The sequence below is a fragment of the Andrographis paniculata genome, unplaced genomic scaffold (genome assembly GCF_009805555.1).
Source record: "Andrographis paniculata isolate CXL003 unplaced genomic scaffold, ASM980555v1 Contig9END, whole genome shotgun sequence".
In the NCBI taxonomy this organism is placed as follows: domain Eukaryota; kingdom Viridiplantae; phylum Streptophyta; class Magnoliopsida; order Lamiales; family Acanthaceae; genus Andrographis; species Andrographis paniculata.
Window position 1 is genome coordinate 1,287,401 of NW_026137639.1, and position 21,891 is coordinate 1,309,291.

Here is a 21,891-nt window from a genome sequence, read left to right on the forward strand (position 1 = left end):
CATATATGTCAATTTGGGAAAATGAATATTCTACTAAAGAAAGGCGGCAAATCAAAACAGTGATGCTAAAAATAGTCGATAAACCAAACTACCTACAAGATCGACTTTCCTCCAAACAGTAAACCAACAAATTGCAAAGGAGTCAATTTAACCATAACATCCCCACAAGACTTCTTGCATACGTTCAACAAACGGATAAAACACCATAAACAGCATAATAATATACTTATTGGATACACAAGTTACAGCTGAATCCTATACATTCGCCGTCCAGCACTTGTTAGTTGCAGAGCGAGAAAACCTGAGGCGACATCCGCATTTCCAAGATTCATCACTACTGGTGGGCGTTCAGCACTGCTTGGTAAACCATATCGATGAATTGGTTGTCCTGCACAGAATAATTTAAGTGCATAAGATCAAAGTCAACATTTAAGAACATGATGCAAAAGGTGGCCAATTCAATTCTACTTTGATTGTATTAATTTAGCTTTCTCACCAATTAGACTGAAGAAAATAAAATTCTGTGAGTGTTAGATAAATAAAAATTTTAATTCTTGCAAGGATTCGCTGCCTAAAAGAGTATTGAACTTTCAAACAGAATTGATTTCTAGCATTTGCTTCAAATTATAACAGATAAAGTTAACAAAAAAAAAAAGACGCAAGCAACAGAGTATGCCATAGCGTAAAGGCCCAAGAATTTCACAGTTGAGGACCAAACTAACGGACCTGGTTTTGCTGTGTTATAATATTTGGCAAAAGAAAACACTAGACGAAGATTAAAACACCAGACCAAGCAAAACCATGCTCAAGAATGAAATGCTCATTATCCGATCAAAAAAAGAAATGAAATGCTCATTAGACAACAACGAGAGAGAGAACAATTAATACCTGAACAAGTACTTGAAGTGCATCCCTGACCTTGTCTCTGCTTATAACAGGCCCATAGTTCGGTGTAGGGGCTGAAGTTGGAGTGAGAGATGGTGGGGGTGTTGGAGGTGGAAAAGGCTGAAGTAAGGGTGCACCATAGGGTCGCTGTACATTTCCTGGCGGATTTAGAGGAGGGGCGGTGGGAACAGATGAAGTGATAGGAGGCATAATAAGTGGAGAGGAGGCGGTAGGTGGGCCAAAAAATGACGAAGGTTTCACAAGATCAGTTGAACGGCTTGCAGCAGTAGTATTGGATTCAGTTTTTTCAAGAAGGGACAGTATAGGTGATGAAGTAGATAAACCAGCCGGTGTCTGAGAAGATGATATAGTGGGTGGAGTGATAATCGGAGGATGAGCAGGAACAGCAGTTGCAGAGGTCTGGAATGGTGGCCCAGAAATTGCTGCATTCGGGGCACTTCCAACATTTATAGCACTCTGCATACAATTACTTTTCTATAAGTTATCCATAAAAGCAATTGTAAGGACAGACAATCGTTTAGTGCTAACTGCTAAGAAAGAATCAGATTGGAAGTCAGGTGAATACTGGAATTGGAAATTATAATAAGTTGCATCATTATTTTTTCACAAGGCATGCGCTCACTGGAGATTTTCGATGACTCCTAATCAATAACATAGGACTCTATATTTTATGCCTCCTAATCACTAGCACAGGACTTAATATACCAATAATGCACAAACTTCTCATTATGATGACTTTTATGTCTCAGCACTAATTTAGAACACTGACGTGTACCCTTTTCTATCATCCAAACTAGAATAAAGATGGATATATCAGAAGATTCCCAACAGTATTCTGCACCATTTTACAATTTCTTTACAGTTACTGCTGATTAAAATTAATAACTGAATCAAGACAAGAAATCAGGAGCATTTGCATACACCCAACTGGTGACTGTGAATCAGTCTATAACTAAACATGTAAAAATTTAAGAAGTTAATCACCAGCATCATTCAAACAATCCAGTAGGCATATGCCAGAGATGCCTGAGATAGGTAATGGATCCATATAGTAATGACTTTACAAACTAACTTTTCAGCATTCAACTAGCTATGAAATGGCAGTAATGTCATATCTGTTATCTATGGAAAATAAATAGATGACATTAAATAACAGAAGAGATGAAATCATACACTGAAGAAGTTCACAAAAGCGCGATCATCAGGTGTCTCTGTAACATTGGAGGTAGAAGATGGAGGCTCGAGGGGACCATCCATTACTGATAGCGTTGGAACTGCCTCCAGTTCTTCAAAATCACTGCTACAAACAGAAAAGATAATTAAATGCAGCTGACTGTGTTCTTCAATTTTCAAGCCAAAAAGACTTCGAGTTAATGGAGATGAGGGGAGGAAACTTAACCTCCCAGGAGAGATGAGAGAGAGTGAGAGAGAGAGAGAGGGGTGTTGGGTGAGGGGGAGGTGAAGTGAGAAATCACGAGCAAGAGAGAGTGCAAGGTAAATGAGGGAGGAGGGTGATAGATAGAAAGAGAAATGATCTTGTTGCCTCAGGTGAGAATAAATTTTTTCGTAAGTTAATTTTGTTCCGAAGATGGATTTGGGTTATGATGCATGACGGAACTCCCTCAGTTGAGCAGGTTGGTCACTTGGAGCAACGTAACATATAGGCCCAAACAGTTCTTCATTTTTTTTTCCAGAATTGAGAAATTGGAAGTCCATTATGAATTACAAGACAGAAAGCACAATTTGTATAAGAACCACAAACAAGATAGCTAGAATACCTTATACGACCTCACAGGATCTTGTTTTAGTTCTAAAATCCAGACAGATCAACTAGTAAAACTATTCTAAAACAGGCAGAAATATAAGCTGTAAATAAACATCAATTAATTAAGATTCATAATAGAACAGATTCCAACAGATAAGAATAAATTGAAAGCATGTTTAATCTGACCATTTATGCATGGATAATAAAAAATCTACAGCATTTAATATGTACTTATTGACTCTTAGCCGGGGAAAAGCAATTACCTTTTCGAGGGAGATACTTTAGACTTTGTAGGCACCTTGGAATATGCATTAAGTATCCTATGAAAACGTGTAACACTGACATTAGAATGCTGTGTATCAAATAGATATGTCAAACAAATCAGATGATAAGGTTAAAATATGGGTGATAATTTCCATCTAAAATGAACCATAACTAAATTCAAGAGTTTGTTTTTGGTTTTCAACCTTAGGTGCTACCACAGCATGTGAGACTCTACCGTAAAAAGTTTAAGTCCAGAGGCAAAAGGATTGGTATTACCAGAATACTTCCAAGTAAAAACAAAAAGGGAGGAATCAATTATATGAAATTAACACAAAAATTAATCTTCCAAAATGAAGTAATTCACTTTTTCCCTAAGTTACATTTTGCATTACTTCCCCAAAGCCATTAACTTTGTGTTATCCCCCACCTGTAACAGTAGATTAAGGAATTTTAAATCATGCCACTATAGCATCCACAAATGAATCCAAAGTCAGAAGACTACTTATGAATTTCACTTGTCATCTGATATTGCTCAACCAACATAAAAGTAGCCAAAACAATAATAAGAATAATAATGGGAGATAACTTCAATACCAACCTGCTAAATAGATTTGCAACTTCTTCACATTCACGAGGATTGTAGAACCAGATTCCATTAACCTCCTGTGTAGCATTTCGGTATAACAAATATGGAACCTGCACTTCATACTCAAAATCCCCCAAGAGATTCTCCACCAGATTATCTGTTTACAGCAAAAACAGAAATTAAATATAGTGATGCAAACTATGCTTGTAAGAAGTGAAGATGTGGAGAGGAACAAAAGCTGTTCAGAGCTTCAGTTTGTGGAGCATTACACCATGGCACTTATCAGAGCAATCCATTGTGTATTTTATATCATCAAGAACTTGTACATCATATTCATGACACAATAAGAATTAACAACAATCACATTAGTTTAAATAAACTAAAATAAGATGGTTCAACATGTAATTAGCAATTTTACAAGTTAAATTATTGGTTTTTGCAACCCATAGCCAGCCAACCCCACTTAAATAACCATGATATATGCAACTGGTTTATAGCTCTACCTTGACACCAAACATTAGTTCAGAATGATATAAAAACTCATTTTAAACTCTCATCCTATTTCTCATCCTCCTTTTATGTCCATTGGAAGTTTGATGCAAATTAAACTAATTCATGGGTGTGAAACACCTATGATGTCATCATTTGAACTGTCTTACAGTTCAATTGAACATCCAAGATTACGAGTCATGAGCTAAGTCGATGACTCCATTCTCCACGGGAGCAAAGTGCATTACTAATATTTTATTAACCATTCCCATTTTGGGGGATAATGTTAGTGTGAGGACTCTTTCAAACTTTCATTACCATTCCCAAATCATAGCACTTCATTTGTCAGGGCATATGCATGTTCCCCAATCCCCACCAAAACATTAAATCCAAATGCGTCAAATTTACAAGACAGAAGCACCAATGTGGCATCAATAACCCAAAGCCCCAAACCCCCAAATCCAACCCTATATCAAGGAAAGGGACTAAATTGACTTACCGGTGTTGCGACGATTCATTACTATAAATTGGAACCGTGGTTGAGTATTCCTACATAACAAAGTGAGCATTTCACAATTAATACAAAATCCAGATCCCCAAATTCAGATTAACCTAAGTCATAGATTCAGCAGAATCATCTGAGCCCAAAACTCAATCTTAACCACAAAAATTACAACCACCTAAGAACAACCGCACCTTTTCACCACAAAAAGCGAGCCTTCCACATCCTTCCGACTCTACAACCAACCAAAGATGAAACACAAATTTATATCTTAAAACAAAGAAAACAGAAAAATTAAACCCTACAATCCACCCAACACAAAGATTCACACACACGCACGAGTGACAGACAACATACCCACTGACTAGTGTCGATGTTGAATTCGTAGAAGGTAACGTGACCGGCGGTGATTAGAATTTCCTCAACAAAGGGATCGATCCTCTGCAGCACCGTCAAATTGAGCAACTTGGTGCTCTTCTCATCCAGATTCGGCATCAATTTCCCGTTCTGCGACATCGGCCCGCGCACTTGCTGCCAACCCTTAGCTTCAACAATGGATGGATACAACTGGCGAGTGGAGAACGTGAGACGCCTGCAGATGAAACTCTTGGGGAGTCGAGAGTCGGATTTCAATGGAACTGCGGGGTCGGTGGTGAGACGATGGGCGTATATGCAATGACTCTTGTGCCCCTGCAAGTTATGTTGAGTAGTGGAGGGTATATGTGGAATTTAACATGGGGAGAGGCTTCCTCAGCCGCAAGGTTTAGCATTACATTAATGGCAACAGGTATCATCGTAATAATATATCCTCGGAGTGAGTCAAATTTGTTTGTTTTGTAATTTAATTATTTTTTTAAATTAATAAATTTTCGATAGATAAAATATTTTAATATTATCTAAAGAAATATTATATTATTTTAGTTAAATATTTTAGATATAGAATATATAATGAGATTTTTATTTTTTAGTTTTATATTGCAATACATAGTTTACTAGTTTTGTATTTTAATTAAATATTTTAGATATAGAATATATAATGGGATTTTAATATATGTGTGTTTGATTGGAAATTTGGATTTTGAGTTGGGATTTAAATAGTAAAAATTTTGAATTTGAATTGTTGTATAATGTGATATAAATAGGTGTTGATGCAATGTTTTGAATGTAAAATTGATTTTTAATATAATATAAAAAATAAAAAATAAGTGTTTGATTTGATATTTTTTTAAAAAAAAATTGGATGAATAGAATATTTGAAAGGAAATTAAAGACAAACAAACACACAATTAAAGACAGAAATTGAGAGGGAGGTAAGAAACCAAACAAACAACTGATAAAATAGATCAACACTCCCATTCTTTAATCAAATCAAACCAAAAGACTATTTGCTTCCCAAACACCAAGCAAGCATTTACACATACATTATACATATATATATATATAACTATTCACTCAAAACAAAAACAATCGAACATCACATTAATTATCACACTCCATACATACATATATATATATATATATATAAATGGCTTCGGCAAACAAGCTGCCATTTTTCAAATTTTTTAACGATATGAAAATGATCAGTGGCGGCGGAGGGCGACGGCGGAGAGCACAACCAAGAATATGAGAAGGCCGGCGGCAATGAAGGAAGCCACGACGGCGCCGCTCACCCGCTGGCAGAAGTCTGTGAACTGCTGGCAAATCGCGAACCAGTTGGCGTTCGCGTTCCCGTTGTGGGCCAAGTACACGATCGCTGCCGCCGCAGACGCCGCCGCCGTCGTTAAAGCCACCGCTAACTGAGTACACAGTGTATCAATTGTATATAATTAGTCAATACAATATCGACACCATATGTAATATATATTATACTTCCTCAATGTCTCGTAGGACCCTTTTTAAATTAGGGATATACTATTTTAGAATTAATAACTTATTAATAATAAGTTACGATATTATTTTATTATTTTTTATATGAGTACGTGTTTGTTGGTATTTTAAATATTTTTAGTATTATATTTCAATAAAATATAATACCTCATTTACTTTAGCGTATCTTTGAATATTGATTAAAATTACAAAAATACTTTTATCAGTGTCTTATAATACTAATATAAGAATATTTTTACAAAAAAAAATTATACAAATATAAAAATATTTTTAAGATTAAAGATAATGACACAAAATATAAATATGATCTTTAGAGGCGGACTAAGAGAATATACAATAAGAATGATTGAAATATTACTTAGTATATACTACAAATAAATAAATAAAAATATTTGTAATTAACTTAAAACTAATTTTATAAAACAATTAGTTTTAAATATAGATAAAAATATTTGTTTATTGAGAAGATATATAAAAATAAAAGAATTTTGAGTGATCGTAACATATTAAAAATTTAATTAAATTTATTTATATTTATTAAATATGATTAAGATGAATAATTTATTAAATAAAAAGATATTATCTTTTATGGAACAGAAAAAAAAATGATCTTCTGTCGCGGGCGGAAAGGAGTATAATTTATTAGTACACTCACCATGTCCAAAATGAGCAGCAGAAGCTTTACTCCGACAAGATGAGCTCTGACAATGGCGACGATGGCGAACGGCAGAGAAAGTACTAAGTATCCTCCAACTATAGCGTTCGCCACTACGAAGAATCTGAACATTTAAATAAATGAAAAATAAATGACTTGATTTGATATTTTAAATAAAAATAATAATTTTTTTTTTCTAAGAGAGAGTACGCGAAAGCCGGGAGGTCGTCGTAGCTGGCTTGAAATTGGAAGAACTGAGTGAAGAAGGGAAGAGTTTCGTCGGTGGTGCCCATGGCGGCGGCGGCGGCGAGCGCGGCGGCGAGAGCGCAGAGCCTTAAAACGAAGTCAAATATAGCAATGCCTCGGCTGGCACGGCCGTGTTGTAGCGGCGTTGCCTTCGCCAGAGCCACGGCGGCGGCGGCGTCCCGCTTCGTCGATTTGGACTCGACATCGATGGCGGTTTCGCTCTTTGTCGACGATGCCATTTGCGTTTCGATTCGTTTTTTTTTTTTTTTTTTTAATAAAGAATATTGAGATGAGAATGGATTTGATACGAAATTAGAATGGTTTTGAGAGTGAGATTTATAGACTTGTTGGTATAATGTAATGTATGTAGAAATGGTGGGTTTGGTTGATTTTGGAGCAGTTGGAATCAATGCTAGAAATGAATGAATGTGGTGACCAATTAATCAATTAATAATGGAGTTGCTCCATATGTTGTAGGATTAGTTCCGAACTAAACTAGTTTGTTAATATTGGGTCAAGTATCACGGTAATGCTTGGATTTTGAGTTGGGATTTGAATAGTAAAAATTTTGAATTTGAATAGTTGTATGATGTGATATAAATAGGTGTTGATGTGATGTTTTGAATGTAAAATTGATTTTTAGTATAATATAAAAAATAAGAAAATGTGTTTTAATTTGATATTTTTTGGGGGAAAAAATTGGATGAATAGTGAAAAAAATCCAATCCCTCAGACAAACACACTTATCAGGTCTTGAGTCCAACGGTAGGGTCTAAATAGAGTCCAATTTTTTAAATTAAAATTTAAAAATTGTAAAAGTTTTTGCGAGTTTATTGGATTAATTGGATATAGTTCAAGTCAGTCTAGATATAATCAAATCCAATTCAGGTATCGGGCCCAACAATGTATATTCATATCGGGTATTAGACCCGACGATTATCATCCTTAACATTATTAATATATTTATTTGAAATTTAATTTTAATTTCATGTCCTCGAGATAGTGTCTTTGGTTTGAGTTTTTTCTTTTTTTAAGCTTTTTTTATTATTCATCATTATTCCGATAAAAAATACTCTCCGGCCAGAATAATTATTATATCAAAATATATTGTAAATAAAAAGAAAATGACAAAAATATATTTTATAATACAAATATAATGATAATTGTATAATATTAAATTAAATGCTTATTTTTTATTTTATATATTATAACAAACATTACTTTTACAACAATGATGAGGTTTAATAATTTTGTATTTTAGGATAAATGTATTTTTTACATGTTAAATATAAAGAAAAATGGTAGTAATATTAAAAATAATATTTTATACTGAATTGTTGATTTTCTATGACCCAATAACTATATATATTATATATATTGACTTAATATTTATATATTGTATCTTTAAATAATATTTATGGATGATTGTACCACAAAAAACACCAACTAAATAAATATTTCATTGCCTCTTATTATATTACATCAAACAACTATTAAAAATTAAAATTTTACTATTCATAGCCTCAACCACCAAAACAAAAAAAAAAAAAAAAAAATTCTTGTAGTTCTTCAAATTAGCTGAAAACTTCAGTTACCTGAAAATTTTATGAAAACTACTGATAGTTCCTAAAATGTTGAAAATTTCCATTTTGTTAGGATTCAATAGTAATTGTATTTCAAGCGCTCAAGGTGCGATTTTTTATTTATTTATTTTTTTTTGCAAAAATTGATACTATCACTGTATAAAATTACAAAAAATACTCTCGATATTTTAAATAAAGTTATTTTCTTTCTCCTTTCACTTTCTCTTTCTGTTATCTATTAATCAATTGGTCTTATTCATCAAATCTTATCTGTAAATTTTGAAATTGATTATTTGTGGTGATGAAGATGAGAGATTGGATATATTTAAAAAAAAAAAAATTGTAAAAGTTGTTAAATTTTGTGTAAAGAAATACACTATACACTATACACTATACACTGCTTAATCTTCTCCAAATTTTAGTGCAACAGATAGAATGTATTTATGGTTGACTGCCATGAGAACATAGAATCAACTCTGATGATGCCGGATAAGATTTCCTATAATCCTCCCAATCACCTCATCATCCGCACGGCTGGTGAAATCGTTAATCAAGCTCTCTCTGAACTCCTTGCTTAGACTCTAGTCAAAATCGAGTAGGAAGCTGTCGAAAATTTTAGCTCACTGTATGTCAAAGCCAAAGTCTCCGAAGAAATTGAAATTGAAATCGAAATCAGCGGATTTGGATACGGTGTCGTGAACCGCGGGAGGCTAGCGCGACGGGCGGAGTTTACCGTCGGAGTAATGTGGCCTTGGAGAAGGTATGAAAATACGATGGCATGACAATGGCCGTGGGACTTAGGTGAATAAAATGACTAAGACAAGGAAAGAAGAAGAAAAAGAATTAAGTGGATAAGAACGAAAGAAGATATGGAAGAGAGGAAGAAACAAGAAAAATAGGTGAAAAAGAAGAAGAAGTGCAAACAATAAGATGGTGTACAAAGAAGAAGAAAAGTAAATTAGAAATGACATAATGATAGACGTAAGTACAATTTAGAAGGAGCTGCCATATATCACCGGACTATAGGGGATAATATTTATGATTTTTGCAAATATATAGTAGGTATTAATTTTTTCTTTAATCCAAATAAAAAATCTATTTATTTAATATTTATATCATTTATTTTTTAGACCGTGATATAAATAGGCATTGATGTGATATTTTGAATGTAAAATTAATTTTTAATATAATATAAAAATAAAAAATAGATGTTTGATTTAACATTTTTAGGAGAAAAAATAGAATAAATAATATATTTAAAATTCAATCCGAGACAAGCAAACCCTTAATCTTATTGGATGCAGCTTACTATTTTATACACTGTATTTTGTAAATAATATCTTTAAAATGTATAATTGTATTGACTGTGGTGGGTCACTTTATGGTCACACTTTTTAGACCATAGTATTGTTACTTGTTAGTGGCGAATTTTGGGCGGCAACACTATATGTATATAAAGGGCTGTTTTTACCTAAATGCAGTGTTTGTTGACTGCTGGGGATGTGGAAAATTTTTGAGGGGAAAGAAATGGAGAAGAACAGAGTAGTAACCGTCTCTGCTCTGCAGTTCGCCTGCACCGACGATGTCACCGCCAACGTTGAGACGGCCGAGAGGTAATTGCACTTGCTAAAGCGTCTAATTATTGTACCTGTACTTTTTTTTTTTTTTTCTTTTTTTGTCGATTAGGTTTGGTTGGCGAGAGGAATTGTGGCGGTGTTGGAATCATTGCATTTTGTTTTGTTTGTTTTGGGTGCGAAGAAAGGTAGTGTGAGGAGGATGAGTCTAGGATCGTCTGTGTAGAATTTTTGTGCGGTTTCGTTGTCCTCTCTGGCTGGTGTTGAATTGATTCTTACTGGATATGTTTTGGTGTTTGGTGGTTCTTTTGGTTGCAGGTTGGTTAGAGTAGCTCACCAGAAGGGAGCGAATATCATTCTCATTCAGGTATGCGCCGTTTGTTTTGATTTGGTCTCATGGAGCTATGTAATTTTTTTTTTCAGATTTAATTAGGTATTTGCGGTAGATTTTTATCAGTTGTGTTTTGAATATGAAATTTTTGAATGGAAAATATTTGATGGATTTTGTAGTGTTCTAAATGAGAAATAGGCATTGGATTTGATGGTTGGGATGGAAAATAGGTTTTTGGATGATATTGTTGAGATGTAAAATAGGTTTTGGAGGTGTTACTTTAAATAAAAATAGCGTCGGATGTGATGTATTTTTGAGGGTTTTGAATTGTCATTCTCTGCTGAGAGAGTGATTCATTTCTTTAACTTGAATGAGTGCTCCTGGAAATACCATAGTTTGATACAATCTTGAAATTCAATTGTTCATCTCGCAACATAGAAAACAGAAGATACCAATCAACACACACACACATATACATATAGAAACGCCCGACAACCCCCTACATTAGAAACTAATACTTCTGGCCTCATTTTTAATTCGAAGCCATTTCCTGAAAAAAAAAAAAAAAAAAATGTGGCCTGATAACCCCCCAAAATTAATTGGTATGCCAACATTAGAATTTGATGCGTTTTTCTCCCCCTAATGACCTGATGGTACATATGAATATCAGTTGACCAGGAAATGTTTATGCACTGCGTTACTGCATTAGATTCTTGGCCTAGTGAGGTGCTTATTACTGATCTGAGATGAACACACCCTCTTCTTAAACTTTACCCAATTGACAAAAATTTGGTTGTTAATAATGCATTTAGTTGTCGTTGTCTTTCATTATTCTAGTTTGATTCATCTGATTAGGTAAGAGTATACTTGGTATATTGATATGGTTCACTTAATCTTAGTAAAAGAACGAAACTATACAAATGATACCTTGTGTTTCCACATGATTGTTTGTTTCAGGAATTATTTGAGGGGTACTATTTTTGTCAAGCACAAAGAGAAGACTTTTTCAAGAGAGCTAAACCTCGTGAAGGGCATCCCACAATACAGAGGTAAAGAAGGTGTAGCTTTGATGATTGACTTTCTGTTCCGACTCCTGACTGCATAATTTTGATGCACAGGCCTTCCCTTGCTCAAATTTTTTGCATAATCACCTAATGTACTAACAGTTGACAGTTGAATGTTTTATTTCAGGATGCAGAAATTGGCAAAAGAATTGGGAGTGGTACTGCCAATTAGCTTTTTCGAAGAGGCAAACAATGCACACTACAATTCAATTGTAGTTATTGATGCCGATGGGACTGATCTAGGACTTTACCGGAAGTCCCACATCCCAGATGGCCCAGGTTTGTGATCTTCTCCATTTACCTTTTTTGGTATTTGATGGAAAATAATGTATGTTTTAAACTATACAATCGATTATGATCTCCTCAGGTTATCAGGAGAAATTTTATTTCAATCCCGGAGACACTGGCTTTAAGGTTTGTTTGTCTTAGGGATTGAGTGGCTTTGATGAATGAGCTTGTGTTTGGTCGCACTTTCTGATTATTGATGTCGATTCTTGATAGGTATTCCAAACTAAATTTGCTAAAATTGGAGTAGGTGAGATGCTCTTCCTTGGTCTTGTATGTTATTAATTTCTTCTTTTTTTATACTAGCAAAAAATTTGTGACATGGAAGCCATTATCGAAGGACCCTTTCCTAAAGTTAATGCTCGTCTATCTTTTCATTCCAGCAATCTGCTGGGACCAGTGGTTCCCGGAGGCTGCCCGAGCCATGGCACTTCAAGGTGCAGAAATATTGTTCTATCCGACTGCTATTGGTTCTGAACCTCAAGATGTAGGCCTGGATTCTCAAGATCACTGGAAACGAGTAATGCAAGGCCATGCAGGGGCTAATGTGGTGAGTTCTTGATGCACAATACGAATGATTTAATGTAAATCTGTTTCATATTATTCAATATATGCTGCAAGTTAAATCATTTCTTATTTATTTAAATATTGTACTGACTTTGTTTATCAGATTTAGGAGTGGTTATTCATATCCCCATCCCTCTTCCTGGAATTTGTCTATGCTCATCAACAAGGATTAGTTTTTTTTTTTTTTTTTTTTTCTAATTTCTGCTGGAGCATATTTACAATAAATTACATTTTCAGTAATGTTACTTAATTCGATGTGCTATTTTATGTTTGTCATGTGAAACACTTCCAATTTTTATCTTTTGCACCTGTTTCCATGTGGCCGATTTACTTATACCTTTTTTTTTTTTTTTTGTTTTAAAATCTCATTCAGGTTCCTTTAGTAGCTGCAAATCGCATAGGCAAGGAGACAATTCAGACCGAGCACGGCAACAGCGAGATCACATTCTATGGGAATTCGTTTATTACCGGTATATGCCTCGTACTGAACCCCATTATCTCATAATAATAATCCCAATTATGAACACTAACTTGACAGCATTTACAATTCACTGAAAATGACCTGTAAACAGGGCCCACCGGTGAAATACTTGCAACTGCTGATGATAAACACGAAGCTGTTCTCGTCGCAGAATTCAATTTGGATAAGATCAAATCGAAGAGAAGTAGCTGGGGTGTATTCCGTGACCGTCGCCCCGACCTGTACAAGGTTCTTCTTACATTGGATGGCAAGAATGTGGCTTCTTGATCCGAGGTCAGTGTTTTTAAAGTGCTGTTAAATTATCTCCAAAACTAACTGTGTTGTGCATTTTAGATTTTTAATTGGGAGAACTTCGACCCTATTGCTCTAATTAAAGAATAAATCAAAACTTGGTTGTTTCCAACTTCAATTAAATTGTTATCCAAAACTTAAATTTCAATTAAATTGGGGATCCCTTTTTTTTTTTTTTTTAAATAAACCTCTAGTGTGGTGGGTTCTTGGGCACTTTGGGATTTGATTTTCGTAGGGGTGAATATCTTACTAAATAATAATGCAGTGTGTTTGGATCAGTGATTATCAATGAATTCTTGCTATCCATTTTATTTGTACGTAGAAAAATGTATTAAATTATTATTATTTTTTTATTCTCTTTGAAATTTAGTATATTGTGAATTAAATTTTTATTTAAAAGATCATATCAAATATGACCGGAGAGAATCTTAAAAATGAACTTATCCTTAGGTCTTTTTTTTTTTTTTTTTTTACAAAAAGAAGAAGATTGGAAGAGATATTTAAATATATTTTGGAAGTGTGTTGAGTTTTTCGGTTGATTTAAGAATAATAAAGAATATTTAATGTAATATAATATTTTAATAAAAATAAATTTTATATTTGATGTTTTGAATAATGTACTGTATGTGTATATTTGTATTTTTTGCACAATATATATTTATACACGTATGTTAAAAAAATTATTAGAATAATGGTTAATTACATATTGTTATTAAAAATTGTTATAGTCTTGAATTCGTCACATCAATGGATCGTTAATTCTGATATACTCGTATAGTTGTATTGTGGATTGGATCAATTCAATATTAATTTTTCTAGAATCACAAATGGTGTCATAGACAAATGTATTCCAAGTAAGAATCGTGTTTTCACCCAACATAAAAATCTACACATTTTTTTTATTAATATTATCAAAATAAAATATTATATATACATACACTTATATAGTATACAATATACATATAAATATATTATATAATATATATTTTACTTACAGATAAATTATGAATTTATCACAAAATACTATTTTTTTTTTAATATTATTTATAACAAAAATACTTAAAAATAAAAATACCAAACAAACATATGTTGGCTCCATCAATAATATTTGTATAAATATATATATATATATATATATATCTAAAGAGGAATTATACTTTGAGTGCCAGACTAAAATGTAATAAACCTTCATCCAAGTAAAGCTGTAAAGGTACCCTTGCTATTCCAAAACATCAATAATCCCAATACCAACCCTCAAACAAATACGCTAACAGTTTCCATTAGCACCTTTTATACTACTGCACACGTTTTAACAAGAATGTATAAAAATTGCTACTTTTTATAGTTTAAAAAAGGTACAGCAAGAACTACTCAAAAAAATGAAGTTGCGGAAAGAAACAAGATCAATTAATAATGTTATCAAAAGATATGTGAATTCTAAAAACCCTAACATAAGTTGTTACTAAAAAGAAAAACAAACAAACAAAAAATATATATATATGGATTTGAAAGTTCCATGAACTAATATAACATGCATATAATTCTATATCAACAAGCCCATACAGCAAAAAAATAAAAACAAAAACCCTCAAGTAATATAACAAGCAAATCCATTAAATAAAGAAACGACTGTGTTAGCATCCCAGAAAAATCCCAAAACGTTGCTCAGGTAGTAAGAAGATCAAAATATCACAGCAAATTGAAAATCAAGAAGTCCTACCATCCATGATGTTTGCACTCAGCAAAGAGATAATAGCAGCAGGTAGTACTGAGTCATTTATCATATTCCTTAAAAAAGATCGATCATGTCACAATTCATGAAATAAGATGAGATGAGATAGTGAACCTGGTTCTTACGGGAGTTTGGACGACTTTTTATTGCGGCAGAGCAGATGAGCTTTGGGGCATGCATCTATCTCAGTCGTGTGCTTCCTCGGGTTCCTTCTTCCCTGAGCGCAAATACCATCCGGCAGAAGCAGCAATTGTAACAATACCTGCTGCAACGGCATAGTTTCTGAACTTGTCGGTTGACACATTAGAAGCAGTTGAAGAGGAGGTCTGGCCACTCGATGCAGCACCAGCATCAGCTGTAGATCCTGAGCTTGTCGCAGAAGTTTCGTTGGGACCCTTGATGATTCAATTGCCGTAAATTAATAAAGTGTTAGTTCTGAGGTGCGTTCGAGAAGTCCAAAATATGAAGACATGATCGGAAGTTAGACGTTGTACAAGGAATTTGTTGGTGTACAAGAAAGACAATAATTTAACAAAAACCAGTTATTGAGCATGGAAAGTATGCATACCTTACGAGCAAGCTTCTCCAATTTCTCTTGTTCCATTTTCTGCCAAATTTCAGAATGTTCATCAAATAGGAAAATATGTTAACTGCTGAACTGTAATTAGTTATATGCTTCAAGCTTTATAGGTTAAGCACCTAATTAATTATCAGATAAAGTTACAAGTTACAACAAATAGAACAAGTCAACAAAGACATCTTCCACCATTAAATTAAGTTCACCTTGATATACACGTTTTCTGCAGCCTTCTCCTCCTCACTGAGGACTTTGCCACTGCTTGACAGCCTGCGGGAGATATATCTAGCTGCAATTCTAGCCGCCATTGAGACACGAGTTTCCTGCCAACCAGAAGAATTTAGGTCAGATTATTGTGCTCAGTTTGGTAGTTCTATTTCATAGACAGAACAATAGTAGCTGCTCCGCAAACTTGTCAATCAACAAAGGACGTGATGTGCTAACTCTTCATATTATCAGATTCTAATAGCACTGTAATTATCAACCACGGAGAAACATTAAAATCATTTGTTTGAGTGACAAATACATGGAAGCCAACTTCATAAATGAAAATACTTTCGCTGTGACTAAACTAAGAAATGTAGTTGGAAATTGAGTTTTATCTATTATACAATATTAACAAATAAGGTTGACCAGTATACTATCCAGAAAGTAGCCAAAGTGCCATAGCTCCAAAACATTTTGTTGTGTATAGATACTATAGAACTGTACTTGTGAAGCCTTCAGCATAAATACCATAAATTTCAACAGAGATAAAAGGAATTGCGATACAAAGAAATAATGGATCCAAGCAACTTCACAAAATTTTCACACCAGACAATTTTACTTGCCTCATGGAATTATTTAGTCGGAGATACAAGATTCAGCCAATTGTGTTCCATATGTGGAATTTGAAAGGAAACTATACATTCTAATGGTTCAAGGAAAGTAATAATGCACTAAAATCATTACCACATCACAGCATAAGAGATAAAAACATGATACCAAGACGCGGCATGAAGTAATGAAGAACACATTCTCTTACCCACACAAGTTACTCCATAAGTACACTTAAATATTTCTAAGTGAAACTAATACAGTTCATTAAACTTGATGAAAATTTCTTATCAACACCAATCCTCAGTAGCATAAAAGAATGCTAAGCTAGGTTCTCTAACTAATCCTACATCTTCAATGCTTTGAAACCTAAACAGAAACTCTAAATGCAAACCAAGGCATAAAATATAATCTAGCTATATACTATTCCCACCATAAGAAGGTAAACAGGTCCCCACACAACGCGAATACAAGAATATAGCCGAAGACTCATCTCCAAGTAAACTCGAACTGCTGAAAATAGCAAGTACAGTAATCCTAAAGAGAATTACAATTCTACTGAACTTAAACAGTCATCCAAGGCTATAGTATCACAGAGAAGAATTCGAATCCTAGAACATGTACCAATTCCTACACACTTCGCACAGCAAAACTCAAAATCCACAGATACAGATGAAACAAGGACGCTTAGAATAATCAACTCAATTAAATCGAATGATACAAAAAATGATTGTACAACTACCGCAATAACCCCTGAAATCGAGCAACTAAGACAATCTGCAGAAGGAGAAACCAAAACAGATAAAACATATAAAAAACAATACATACGAACTGCTCTACTCACAGAAATCCACATAAACATTACTCCATACAAATGCGACGATGATATCGATCGATTCAGTAACTACCTTATCAGACGAGATCCGGAGACGGTGCGGATTGAAGGGAGGTTGAAGTTTTGGAGACTTGTAGAAGCGAGTAGAAATTCCTTTTAACTGAAAATGAAAACAGTAATAATGAAATTAAATAGGAAAATAGTCTGGGCTTAAGACACTGGGCTCAAAATAGAAGCACGGCCCATTAGTTGGGCCTATGTAAAGCTTTTAGCCCATGAAAAGGGATAATGGAATGTTCGGTAAAAATGACTTTTAAAGGAAAAAAAGAAATTGAATACATTAATTTAAAATTTTAATCAACATACATTAAGCTATAATAATAATAATAATAATAATAATAATAATATTGTGGTTAGGGTGTTTGATTGGATTTGATTTAATTAAAGCATACAATCAAATTTTTATATAGCACAGTATAATTGTATTACATTTTATATGGATATTATAATGTATAAATATATTTATTGTTTGTTAAAATTAATATTTCCCGTCAGTAAACATTTGCTCCATTGGAGTCGACGTGAAGATTTTATTAAAAAAATAAAATTTGTAAAGAATAATTTTTTTTAAAAATTTAATTAATAACTAAAAGAAATAAAGAGAGACAATATAACAAAAAATAGTGACAATGATGATAAATAACTATTGAATGATAGATAATAGTTAAATATTTAAAATTTGATTTTATTAAAATTAATAATAAATTAAATTTAATGGGAAAATAAAATTTAGAATAAATTTTGTCATAAAAAGTACTTCCTCCATTCCACATAGCATGTCCACGTTGCCGTTTCTGTCCGTCCTACATTCTACGTCACTTTTTTTTTTAAAAAATGATTACTTTTTAATTTATTTTTTTAATTTTAATTAAATTAATTAGTTATCTTAATCTTAATTTATAATTATTTATATTATAAGATAATTATCTTTTACTAATACGTTCTTAATTATCTGACTAAATTACACAAAATCCATCCGTGATTTCATGAAATTGCACAAAATCTCCCATACTTCTAAAACTGCGTCAAATTCCCTCGTGGTTTCATAAACTTTGCGTCTAACCCCCTCAGTGGTCCTTATTTAACGGTATTTGACCTAAATGCGCTCAAACTGTAAATAAATTTTAGAATCTCAATTTATAAACCTCTAAAATTACAAATATATTATATATATATTTACCCTAAAAAAATAGTAAATATACTCAACAATAGTTATTTTTCTCAAGTTTTATGAGTTTATTTTTACTATTTTTTAGGCTAAATATATAAAAAATAAATATATTTGTAATTTTAAAGGTTTAGAAATTGAGATTCTAATATTTATTCGCAGTTTGAGCGCATTTAGATTAAATACCGTTAAACAAAGACGGCTGAAGGGGTTAGACGCAAAGTTTATGAAACCACGAGGGAGTTTGATGCAATTTTAGAAGTATGAGGAATTTGGTGCAATTTCATGATACCATGCATGGATTTTGTCCAATTTAGCCTAATTATCTACTAATTACACTCCTCCTAAAATACCGTCTACAGTGTAGCAGACACGATATATGAGACGGAGGGAGTAATATACTCTCTCCCCTTCGTCCATTGAAATGTTGCCATTTTTCATTTTCATAAGGTTACTATTTTTTAATTTAGTAATTGTACTATTTACCTAACATAATAAATACCCTTTCAACTTACACTGTATTATACAAATGCCATTACTTTTATATTACATAATTACTAATAGGAGAAACATTTTTGTCTTTTTCACTACAACCCATTGTAATACTAATATTAAAAAATCTAACTGTAAAAAATAGACGACAATATTGCACCAGAACGGAAGGAATATTATATATTATGTGAAATTATATTGTTGTCAAATATACACTATCTTGTCTTACACCCTAACGGTAGTAATAACATTGATTGAACTTTTGCTAACCCTTAGACATGTATCGGAAATAGGTAATCGTCAACTATAGCTTCCATTGGGAAATGGTAATGGCCTCAGCATTTAAATCCCAATGATCTATTTATTTATTTATTTATTTGATCTTAGCCAATGATTTCTTTTGCTTGCATTAAAATAAGTTGAAAAGACATCTACCAATCTTATACAACTACTGGAACTGTAAAAAGTAGTTGAACAATAATTTTTTAGATTGGCATAACTTTGACATGCGGCCTGCAACATTTGCTCGTACACATGAACACGCCCGTGTTCAAAGGGAACACGGGCATGTTGCATCAACACAAAGAAGCATAAAACCTGAAGCAAATTGAGGAGCAGACAGTATTTGTGGTTTTGGCCGACAGTGACAACCCCTTATTACAATCAGCAAAAAAACAGAGAAGAAACAAACTCAAGAAAATAGGAAGCTAAAAAAGACCATAACACAGTTCCTTCCATCTCCATTTCATGTCCAAACAACATAGGAATTGTCTTCTAAAATACTCTTCTGCTCACTCTTCTTACCTTATATTTCAGTAAAGATCAGTCTCCTTGTGGGTGTGGATGACGCAGTCCGACGTCGGGTACGACACGCACGTAAGAAGGTACCCTTCCTCCATTTGCTTGTCGTCGAGGAACGATCCATCCGACTGGTCGACTGATCCGGTCGCCAGTTTTCCGGCGCAGGTGGAGCAGGCGCCGGCTCTGCACGAGTAGGGAAGATCGATTCCGGCAGTTTCCGCAGAGTCGAGGATGTAGCAGTCGTCGGGTGCTTCAAATTCAGACTCTGCGCCGTCTGGGCCGATCAATTTGACCTTGTAGGAGGCCATTGCGTATGTTCTGAAGGTGGGCTTGGCTGAAAGTCCGAAGGCTTTGGCTGTGCTCCTTTTGGAGGATAAGGAGGTCGGAACCTTGATGAATGCGCTCGTTGGTTGTCTTTGTGGAGTTGTTTGGAGGATGGAGGTCGCGGGGAGCGGTGCTGTCGCCATTTCCTGAAAAAGGGCAGCGGAAACAGATCAGATTTGATGTATTCCACAACTATGTCATTAGCTGCATAATTACATAACATGATAAGAGCATCTGGGATCAATCTTGTTCACCATAAGTTAGTTCTGTCTTGACCAATAATGGAAAAGGTTTGTATCTAATTAACTGTTTAAGCTTCCCTATATAATCTCATATTGCAAGTTCATAGTAGGGTTAATTACTTTCAACTGGAAATCAAAATTTACAGAGCATACTCTGGATTTACTATTTAATTTCACTGAAACCTGAGCACTGTTGTTTGCATAAAAACATAGGAGGGAAGATAAAGAAATAATGAAGAAAGTATCCTTGACTACTCAGTTTATGATAAAAATGTATTGAAAGAGAAAGCACAATGAAATGGTTGTATAAATTGGCTCCAGAATATGGCGAAAAGTATTCTAGAAAATTATAGAATTCATCGCCTTTGTTTCTTACGTAAGCACATAAACATTCAAATACTGAAAATTATACAGTGACCTCTGGAAATTCTCTAAATTTTCACTTCCTTGCAAGGAAAAACCGTTGAGTCTCACTCTGAAAGCAAATACTGAAACGGAATATGTTACGCGTTTAATGAGGAAGATAAATAAACATTCCCATCAATCACATCAATAGCATGAACCAAACGAATTTTCATTAATGTCCACTGATGAAAAGTTCCTTTCAGAGCCGCAAAAACACAGGAATTCAAACAAACGGCTAATAACAAAATTTGGATCATTTCAGCCCTAACGAATTAAAACAAACACAGCTAGTAACCAAAAATTGGATCATTTCACACCTAACAAATGAAAACAAACACAGTCTCTGCACAAAATTGCAAAAATCGAAAGCTCAGTTAAAGCAAACAAAGCGAAAATCTCAAACCGAAGAGACATAACTCGTAAAATTCCTCAACAAACACCGACGAAAGACACAAATTAAACAATAAACCGAAAAAGATCCAAAGACTGAAACGAAGACTTACGGAGTTCCAAGCAAGATCCGATCTCGTCCAAACTCGATTCCCGGATTCAGCCGAACTCTCTTCTCTCACCTCACCTCTGCGCGGGGGTTTGCCGAAGATCAACTGGCGGAAATGCCGAGGAAGTTAGAGGAAACCTGAATTTATAGACGGAAGTGGAAAAGAGCAATTTGCTTTGCAGTCTGTAATTTGGCTAATTATTGAGACATTAGGTCATTTCTATGGGCCAATCAGAGAAAAGCACCAACAATAATAAATAAATAAAATCTATATATAATAGATAGTGAAAGACCAAATTGCCCCTGTCGACGCGCCGCCATTGTTGCAAAGTGGCTTCTCTTCTCGGCATTTAAATAATAATCTGTGACGTGTTATGTATTTTTAGATTATTTTAAATAAAATTTAATAAAGATAATATTTATTAGGAAAAATTATCGATAATCAACCATTAAATTTACAGAAA

The 21,891-nt window shown here is 33.8% G+C and overlaps 5 protein-coding genes across 5 annotated transcripts; 1 reads left to right on the forward strand and 4 right to left on the reverse strand.

The window, feature by feature from the left end:
• Nucleotides 1-4: 4 nt before the first annotated feature.
• LOC127244150 (mRNA-decapping enzyme-like protein) lies at nt 5-5,190 on the reverse strand. The gene is made up of 8 exons (XM_051264535.1): nt 4,870-5,190; nt 4,707-4,747; nt 4,510-4,559; nt 3,534-3,678; nt 2,935-2,991; nt 2,080-2,203; nt 889-1,362; nt 5-388 (listed from the first exon to the last, which is right to left on the reverse strand). The coding sequence occupies exons 1-8, from the start codon at nt 5,026-5,028 to the stop codon at nt 335-337; spliced, it is 1,104 nt and encodes a 367-aa protein (XP_051120492.1). The 5' UTR covers nt 5,029-5,190; the 3' UTR covers nt 5-334.
• A 677-nt stretch (nt 5,191-5,867) lies between these two features.
• Nucleotides 5,868-7,588, reverse strand: LOC127244294 (casparian strip membrane protein 3-like). Its single transcript, XM_051264766.1, has 3 exons — nt 7,265-7,588; nt 7,055-7,178; nt 5,868-6,308 (listed from the first exon to the last, which is right to left on the reverse strand). Exons 1-3 carry the CDS (start codon nt 7,537-7,539, stop codon nt 6,093-6,095), a joined length of 615 nt encoding a protein of 204 aa, XP_051120723.1. The 5' UTR covers nt 7,540-7,588; the 3' UTR covers nt 5,868-6,092.
• Nucleotides 7,589-10,338: 2,750 nt separating this feature from the next.
• Nucleotides 10,339-13,593, forward strand: LOC127244198 (N-carbamoylputrescine amidase). The gene is made up of 9 exons (XM_051264630.1): nt 10,339-10,496; nt 10,776-10,824; nt 11,746-11,837; nt 11,980-12,131; nt 12,220-12,266; nt 12,354-12,387; nt 12,521-12,687; nt 13,078-13,174; nt 13,277-13,593. The coding sequence occupies exons 1-9, from the start codon at nt 10,384-10,386 to the stop codon at nt 13,450-13,452; spliced, it is 927 nt and encodes a 308-aa protein (XP_051120587.1). The 5' UTR covers nt 10,339-10,383; the 3' UTR covers nt 13,453-13,593.
• Nucleotides 13,594-15,069: 1,476 nt separating this feature from the next.
• Nucleotides 15,070-17,637, reverse strand: LOC127244199 (uncharacterized protein At2g27730, mitochondrial). Its single transcript, XM_051264631.1, has 4 exons — nt 17,510-17,637; nt 15,992-16,108; nt 15,777-15,815; nt 15,070-15,603 (listed from the first exon to the last, which is right to left on the reverse strand). The coding sequence occupies exons 2-4, from the start codon at nt 16,091-16,093 to the stop codon at nt 15,394-15,396; spliced, it is 351 nt and encodes a 116-aa protein (XP_051120588.1). The 5' UTR covers nt 16,094-16,108; nt 17,510-17,637; the 3' UTR covers nt 15,070-15,393.
• A 1,986-nt stretch (nt 17,638-19,623) lies between these two features.
• LOC127244342 (uncharacterized) lies at nt 19,624-21,599 on the reverse strand. Its single transcript, XM_051264825.1, has 2 exons — nt 21,432-21,599; nt 19,624-20,427 (listed from the first exon to the last, which is right to left on the reverse strand). Exon 2 carries the CDS (start codon nt 20,422-20,424, stop codon nt 19,969-19,971), a length of 456 nt encoding a protein of 151 aa, XP_051120782.1. The 5' UTR covers nt 20,425-20,427; nt 21,432-21,599; the 3' UTR covers nt 19,624-19,968.
• Nucleotides 21,600-21,891: the final 292 nt, after the last annotated feature.

What these genes read in the sequence shown, in the direction of transcription:
- LOC127244294 (XM_051264766.1), bottom strand. Translation starts at nt 7,539, where the DNA reads ATGGCATCGTCGACAAAGAGCGAAACCGCCATCGATGTCGAGTCCAAA. An exon ending in GACGACCTCCCGGCTTTCGC is followed by an intron (nt 7,179 to 7,264) that starts GTACTCTCTCTT and finishes TTAAATGTTCAG; the next exon opens with ATTCTTCGTAGTGGCGAACG. An exon ending in TGCTGCTCATTTTGGACATG is followed by an intron (nt 6,309 to 7,054) that starts GTGAGTGTACTA and finishes CTGTGTACTCAG; the next exon opens with TTAGCGGTGGCTTTAACGAC.
- LOC127244198 (XM_051264630.1), top strand. Translation starts at nt 10,384, where the DNA reads ATGTGGAAAATTTTTGAGGGGAAAGAAATGGAGAAGAACAGAGTAGTA. An exon ending in CCGGAGACACTGGCTTTAAG is followed by an intron (nt 12,267 to 12,353) that starts GTTTGTTTGTCT and finishes GATTCTTGATAG; the next exon opens with GTATTCCAAACTAAATTTGC. An exon ending in ATTTGCTAAAATTGGAGTAG is followed by an intron (nt 12,388 to 12,520) that starts GTGAGATGCTCT and finishes TTTTCATTCCAG; the next exon opens with CAATCTGCTGGGACCAGTGG.
- LOC127244199 (XM_051264631.1), bottom strand. Translation starts at nt 16,093, where the DNA reads ATGGCGGCTAGAATTGCAGCTAGATATATCTCCCGCAGGCTGTCAAGC. An exon ending in CAGAAAACGTGTATATCAAG is followed by an intron (nt 15,816 to 15,991) that starts GTGAACTTAATT and finishes GAAATTTGGCAG; the next exon opens with AAAATGGAACAAGAGAAATT. An exon ending in TGGAGAAGCTTGCTCGTAAG is followed by an intron (nt 15,604 to 15,776) that starts GTATGCATACTT and finishes TGAATCATCAAG; the next exon opens with GGTCCCAACGAAACTTCTGC.
- LOC127244342 (XM_051264825.1), bottom strand. Translation starts at nt 20,424, where the DNA reads ATGGCGACAGCACCGCTCCCCGCGACCTCCATCCTCCAAACAACTCCA.
- LOC127244150 (XM_051264535.1), bottom strand. Translation starts at nt 5,028, where the DNA reads ATGTCGCAGAACGGGAAATTGATGCCGAATCTGGATGAGAAGAGCACC. An exon ending in AATGAATCGTCGCAACACCG is followed by an intron (nt 3,679 to 4,509) that starts GTAAGTCAATTT and finishes TGCTGTAAACAG; the next exon opens with ATAATCTGGTGGAGAATCTC. An exon ending in GTTGCAAATCTATTTAGCAG is followed by an intron (nt 2,992 to 3,533) that starts GTTGGTATTGAA and finishes ACGTTTTCATAG; the next exon opens with GATACTTAATGCATATTCCA.